Consider the following 7,598-nt stretch of genomic DNA (forward strand, 5'->3'; position numbering starts at 1 on the left):
TCTGATGTGGTAGAACTGATGATACTACACACATGGAGGAGCTATATAACTAAGCTACACGTCGGTCATTGCATTGCTAGTATTAATAACTAGGTCTACGTACTAAGTACGGCATCTCTCGTTTTCATCTCTACAATGGTATCAGCAGGAAGCAGCTAGGTATATTCCAACCCACTGGATTAATCAACTGCTTCTCTTCTCACCAAACTGGATAAGGATTCAAACAGCACATGCAAAAGATACCAACAAGAAACGTGGTCAACATTCATTGATCTCAAGATGATGGTTTGCAGTACACCCCTAATTTACAATCTTGCTTTTACATGAAAATAATGAAAACGAACAACTTCTAAATCCCATATGGGAAATTCCGATTATTTGTTCCCTGCAAGAACAAGACTCCTTCAGTCTGCCTGTCTACCTGTCGTGAGTCTATACAGGAAGTTCAAACCCCTGTAGAGATAAAACTCCGCAGCTGATCTGTTTGTCCAACGAAGTTTTAGTTGCATCAATTCACAGGCTTGCTACTGCAGCTCGAGGTGGTTGTTCAGTAGCAGCTGCTGCTGGTTCAGAAACGGATGGCTCAGCAGGCTTCTGTGCTGAAAGCTACTGGTGCCTACAAGCTGCTGGGTGCGGTAGCTGCTTGCGCTGCCAATATTGCCATTCCTTGAAACACTTGGCAGTTGCAATTTTTTCACGAAATTGCCGCCATCATCGAAGGAGCCAGCACCATTCATCGTCATTATTCTCTTCCTTTTCATGCCGTTATAGTTGGTACTATAATATGAAGATGCATCTACTTGTGGTGTCATACTGATGAGTCTATTATTCACGTAGTTGTTGTAGTTAAGCTCTTGGCATGCGAGTATTCCTGTTGGATAGATTAGTGGGCTTTGCAGTGGCTCAGCCTCAGCTGGGGCATCAGTAGATGAGCCGTCGAGGAGCAGCTGCGAGAGCACCGAGTAGTCGATGGTGTCGAGGAGATCGGTGAGCGAACATGACTTGCTCATGCTCATGGTCGTCGGATGGAACTGATCGTCGGCAACAGCTTCAGATTTTGGCGAGGATGCAACAGCAGAATTCATGCTGTTGTTTAGGGAGTAGTCTCCCTCCACAGTTGAGCCCGCCTGCTCCTGATCAGAGAACTGAACGTTGTTGCTCTTCTTGTAGATTCTGCACAGCACCCAGTCATCCAACTGAAACAAACAAAAAAAAGAATGTTAAGAATTCAGGAAAATTGCATAGGCCAGCTGGTGCAAGTAACTGCAAAAGAATATTATTAGAAAACACATTCATCTCACCCTCATGGAGGATCCTCTGCTGCGCTTTGTGGTCTTGTTAGCTCCTGTGAGGCGGTACTCGTGCATGATCCAATCTGTCTTGGCACCCTTGGGAGGCTTACCCCTGTAGAACACAAGGGCCTTCTTGACTCCAATGTTCTCACTCGTCGGAGTCGACAGGATGGCCTTGTCAGTGCCGGTGGCCTTCCAGTAGCCTGATCCGGCGGCGCGATTCGGCCGGGCGCCGTTCGGGTACTTGCGGTCCCTCGGGCTGAAGAAGTACCACTCATTCTCTCCGAACAGAGCTTTGGCTAAAGAAAAAAAAAGAGAAGAAAATAAGTTTAAGAATGAAATACAAACAATCCAATTTTCTTTAAGGTAAACCGGTGTTATGAATTGACCATTTGGGGTGTTGCTGTTAGCTAGTAATTACCAGGAAGATCCCATGGGTTGCACTGGTAGATGTTGACCTCGGCGACGATGGGCACAGGGCATGGTATGGAGGCAGCCTGGTTCATGAGGTAGTGAACGATGAGCTCCTCATCTGTGGGGTGGAATCGGAAACCTGCTGGAAGAGCAGGCAGTCTACTGGTGCTGGCCATGGTGAATGTGATCTGGTGTCTGCTGTCACAGTGAGCTAGCTAGGTTAGGTAGCGTGGCTGGAAGAAGATGGCTACTGCCTCCTAAACCTTAGCTTATGTGGTGTGCTATTCAGAAGGGAAGCATGAGATTTGAAATTTTTGAGGTGCAGGGACTGGGCCTTGAATTTATAGATGGATGCCATCCACGCCTTGTCTTCTAACGAGTGGGTGCAGTATGTATGGGTCCAATATGGATTAGTATGACGTACAAGGGCACAATAGTCAATTACCACGTGTCAGGAACAATGACCCAAGCTTGGTATCTGACTTTGGCCCCTTTCCACACTTAATTAGGCAGTATCAATTGGGGTATGTGCTGCAAGCTAATGGATTCTTAACAATTAAGTATAGCCCAGTTGATTAAGACTATTTGTAGTAGAATATGTTCACTAGTTCAAGTTCTAAACTCGGTATGTATGTTTATATTTTTTTTAATTAGATTGTAAAAGAAATAGTCTATATATATACAGGTTGATTCAGCGATCAAAGTATATATCCGTACTACATTAGATTTTACACTCAGTCTTATTTAGATATATGGATGTGAGTGTGATGTGGGTTTATACATCTGATTTGTACTTTAAAAAGCTAATAGATTCTTCAGACTATGTTGTCAGAAGCAAGCTAATGGATTCTTAACAATTAATTAAGTATAGCTCAGTTGATTAGGACTATTTATAGTAGAATATGATCACTAGTTCGAGTTCTAAATTGGATACGTATGTTTATATTTTTTTGGATTAGATAGTAAAAGAAATAGCCTATATATGTGCAAGTTTATTCAGTAGTTAAAGTGTGTGTCTGTACTTACGTTAGATTATATATTTAATCTTATTTAGATATATAGGCGTGAGTGTGATGTAGGTATATGCATCTGATTTGTACTTTAAAAAGCTAATGGATTCTTCCGACTATGTCGTCAGAAGCAGCCAAACAGGGCGACGATCGATTGGGCGAGCGAGTAGAATTTACGAGCTAATCGAGTACTTGCAAGTGACTAATTTGCCCTCGGGCGCGTGCAAGGTTATCGGCGTGGCTCCACGTAAGGCAGCCGGGCGTGTGCAAGGGGGGAAGAACGAAAGCAAAAGAATGATTTGATAAGATGAAGAAGACGATGTGGACGACGACCACGTGTCGACCTGTCCTTACCGCCAATGATATGTGCGATGATGTTTGGCGGCTTTAATTAATTTGCGGCGAGCTCCATCAGCTCGTAGATTTTGACTGGCTCTTTGTTTTCTGAGTGGGTGGGGCCCACTCTATGGAATTCGTGCACTCCCTCGATACTAATGGTATGTTTGTTAAAGCTGTTTCTTACCTAATTTTTTAAAAGATACTTATTTTTTAAAGAAATTAAGTTATTATATTGTTGAAAGTGATTTTTAGATAAATTCTACGAAAAAAGTGATTTTATATGAAAAGTGAATTAAAATAAACTACTTTTTCCACCTCGTAGCGTCTAGTTCATTCCAGATAATCACTCTCACAAATTCTAATTAAGAGTCAAAAATTAAAAAGTTGTTTGACAGAACTCCTCTGGTTCTAGTCGAGGAGTTACTTTGAGAACTCTGCCAAATAAAATCCTAAATTCTTGTGTGTTTCTACTTGTGGTTATGATCGTGAAAAAGGCCAAGAGATGGCCATACACCTCCATCATATTTGTGGCTGCTTCTAAAGTTTACAGTAGAGATTAATTGGTAAAATCAATGTGTTTGACTTTAATTATCATCTAAAACTGTTTATGATTTCCTAATATGTGGTGAAAGCTTTTCGGTTGGCCCTAGACCTCATAGCGAGAATGTAAAGTACGTTAGTTCACATGTTTATACCTCAACGACGATTCTAATTTTGTGCTAGATTTTCTGTAGATTAGATCCTAAATGGTCCAGCGCCACTTTTTAATTTCTTTGTTAGTTCTCCACTATAGATTAGCATACTACTGCAGAAACCCTCTTCACTGCCGGCTTTAAAACCACCTTCACTGTCGGTTTTAGAGCCGGCAGTAGGCAACGGCCAGTACAACTATCACTGTCGGTTCGATGGATCGGTAGTGAAGAACCTTATCACTGCCGACTCAAGAATTCAGCTAACAGTGATACCTAAGATATCATAAACCCCTATATATATACTTGTTGTCTAGCTAGCATTATCCCCTCTTCTCATTCCTATACTCTCAATCGTCACCTCCCTGAACCCTACACCGCAATTGCTTAATTTGTTGCCTCCACAGCACCTAGTGTGACCAATGCTCCCCGGCCAGGCGCCCCTCCACCTCGCCGGCCGGCACATTGAGAACCTCTACAAGCTTGATCCATTGCGCCTCCGGCCCCCATGCATGTCGTTTTCCCTATCTCACGTTTGATTCTATCGACACTCGAGTGTTTACGATAAACTTCATGCATGCGTTACAAGCGGATTCTAAACAAGCTAGCAGCTATATAGGACACATGCACACACACCAGTCCAATTTGCAAATGCCATGGCAACGGGGCGCGTGGCTCCAGATCAGGGAAGAATGAAGGTCGAGAATCTGGACGCTGACGACCCAAGTGACGAAATGTGCGAAAAGGACGCAATGTGCCCGTATGAATTGCTTGTGCAAGTTAGAGTCTATTTGGCAGAGTTCTCAGAACAGTTTTTCGACTAGAATCAAATGAGCTCTGTTTTTTTTAGAAAGTCGGCGGGAGGTCTACCGTTTTATTAGATTAGGAGTAAAAAAGATTAAAAACAATATGAGGATAGGAACACGGTCCATGAAGAAAACAAAATTCAGAATTGGAGCTCACCTAAGTTCTAGTTAAGCTACGACAACCGAAGGAAAGGGAAGAAGAAACGGTTACAACCAAAACGAAAAGACTAAGAAACTGCAGGCAACGCTACAAGGATGTCGTCGATGTGCTCTTTGAGTAACAGTGCGACCTTGAGCGCCTCTTCTTTTTTGTTTTGAAACGTTATTTGATTCTGCTCCTTCCAAATATTCCACAAAAAGTAATCACAATTTCATTGAAGTCTCGCCGAAGTTCTTGATCAATCACTCTTGAAGAGGCTTTCCACCAACCAGAAATGGTTTGGAATTGGCTGAGAAGCAGCAAGTTTTCAAAATGCAACCAATGTGAAATATGCATCCAAACCTCCCTAGTGTAGACACAATCCTTGCACAAATGCATAGCGGTTTCATTTGCTTGATCACATAATTGGCAAATTTGGTTGTGTGGCCAACTTCTTTTCGCCAAATTGTCTGCGGTTAGAATCTTATTTTGCAAAAGGATCCAAGCAAACATTTTGCCTTTTTGCTCTGCTTTGGCTCTCCAGATATCCTGCATACTATATCTTTTAAAACATCTTGCAAACTGGATATCGTAAGCGCTTTTAATGGAGTACTGTCCGTTTGTTGCCCATTTCCAAGAGACGGAGTCCTAAACATCGTCATGTAGGATAATATCACGCACCAGACACCATAAGTCAATTAGCTGCTGAAGCCCTTCATCCGTTTCCAGGGTTTGAATGTAGCGTAGCCATCTTTGTTGGGTAAGATCGACTTTCACATTGAAATTTTTCCTCCAGGATTTGTTGAAAATGAGAGGCGCAATGTTGCGAGGAGCATTACCATTCAACCAACTAGAGAACCAGAAAGAGGCCCTCTCTCCATTTCCCACTGACACTATGGTCGACGCGTTGAAGAGGGCCTTGTCGTTTGCATTGAATGGAACCGGCATGCCCTTCCAGGGCCGTTCTTGATCTTGCCAATCAAACCAAAGCCAACGAATTCTCAGTGCCCTTGCGAACCTTTCCCATTCTAAAGTACCCAAACCGCCAAGACGTTTTGGCTTGGTGACTGAGGTCCAGTTTACTAGACAGTGCCCCGCATTCACATTTTCCGGTGTTTCTCCTCTCCACAGGAAACTCCATCTTATTCTATCAATCTTCTTTTGAATCAAGGGAGCTCTATCAAACAGCAGCTTTCAGCTTTTAGCTCCCTTAGTGGAATCTATGGAAATGATTCTCTGAAATGAAATAGAAGTTAGGGGCTGAAAAAAACAGTTTTCCCTGATTTACTTCCCGCACAGAATCATTTTCTCCATATAGTTTATTCTAACGAATCACTGTAGAATCACTTTCAGCCACAGAATCACTTTAATCAGATAATCACTCAAAAAAATTAAATCAGAAAAAGTTTTACCAAACATGCCCTTATACTTGTCGTCAAATTCAGACAGGTTTGTGTGGCCGGCCGCCTAGCTTGCACTTTTTGACAATCTAGGTCTAGCTTGATTAGCTGCTTACATGCATGGCCTGATCTGTGTGGCGCCGATGGAGCTCTCCTTGAAAAGTGGCGCGTGAGTGCGTGCGTGGGCAAGTGTCACTGATGAGCTATCTATATCTGCAGCGCCACCTGTGCCGTCCTTGCTTCATCGGTTGGCTTCGTGCATGCGACGAGATAAGAATCAATTATATATCTGGTCAGTCATCGATTGATGGATTATGGTACGTTAGCACGTTCCTACGTCGACAGAGACATGCATGCAGAGATCACACACTCATACATGGCATGGAGTACTATACCATGAGGATATATTAGAACACGTACGGATGCATGCATTTCGCAGTGCGCCCAATGATCTCCTGCACCCTGCGCGCGGTGTGCGGTCCAGGTACCAACACGCCGACATCATCCGATCATATCCATCCCGGCCATGGCGACCATGCATGATGCATCCATGAAGGGATATGATCGACCTGCTCCTTAATTTTACAGTATCTTTTATGAACCTTTCATTCTTTTTTCTGAAAGCACTGGAAGATGAAGAAATGTTTTTTTTGCCTTGTTTTTTGTCTGGTCCTTAGGCCCCTCATGCTCATGGTCGAGCAACTCATCTTCATCACCATAGTCCCATCCATCGGAGGGAGGGCCCGTCGGGCCATCATCAACGACGAAACTCAGGTCCTCGGGAGAAGGTGATTTTGTAACATGCACAACTAAAAACAGTATCTGTTTTGAGGGGCAGAAATTTAGCATCAATTAGATGAATAGATCCACCTCAAGATGAACTATGACATAACGCCACAGACATTATATATCGATATTATGTGGTGCGCCAAGCACGGTATCAATAGCCTAGGTAGCCAAATAGTACCGGTAAACAGGAGAAATTCCCAAAATGTGCACCAAACCTATCATACCTCAATGGTCTCACACTTGTGCTTCATAATATGTGTATAATGAGATAACGAGGGCATAATTATTAATCATTATCGTATTTGCACTCTCATGTTACTAAAAGGCATAGTAAATGTTTAGTAGGTGCATATGCATTGTTTCTTACTAACTTTTCTTAGATTTAGAACATGCATGTTTTGTGTGCATTGTTAGTGTGGGCATAGCCATTACGTAAGAAATAGTTTATTAGTGATAGGTGATAACTCTTATTAGTGATGGGTAAAGTCTCTGTCACTCCGAACGTGTCACTAATGTCAACACATTAGTGACGGGTCCAGACCCGCCACTAATGAAATATCAATGATGGATCTGGATCTAGATTTGTCATTGATGGCTATACATTAGTGACGAGTCTGGATCTAGATCCGTCACTAATAACTATACATCAGTGACGGGTCTGAACCGTCACTAATGTGTGTTTTAAAAAACAAAAAAAGAAAACATTTTTGGCCCGAAAAA

General features: G+C 42.7%; 1 protein-coding gene across 1 annotated transcript; it reads right to left on the minus strand.

The window, feature by feature from the left end:
* Positions 1 to 238: 238 nt before the first annotated feature.
* Positions 239 to 2,052, minus strand: LOC133906777 (NAC transcription factor 29-like). The gene is made up of 3 exons (XM_062348786.1): positions 1,714 to 2,052; positions 1,302 to 1,591; positions 239 to 1,196 (listed from the first exon to the last, which is right to left on the minus strand). Exons 1-3 carry the CDS (start codon positions 1,880 to 1,882, stop codon positions 525 to 527), a joined length of 1,131 nt encoding a protein of 376 aa, XP_062204770.1. The 5' UTR covers positions 1,883 to 2,052; the 3' UTR covers positions 239 to 524.
* Between the last annotated feature and the right edge of the window lie 5,546 nt (positions 2,053 to 7,598).

The sequence above is a fragment of the Phragmites australis genome, chromosome 23, assembly GCF_958298935.1.
Source record: "Phragmites australis chromosome 23, lpPhrAust1.1, whole genome shotgun sequence".
NCBI lineage: Eukaryota > Viridiplantae > Streptophyta > Magnoliopsida > Poales > Poaceae > Phragmites > Phragmites australis.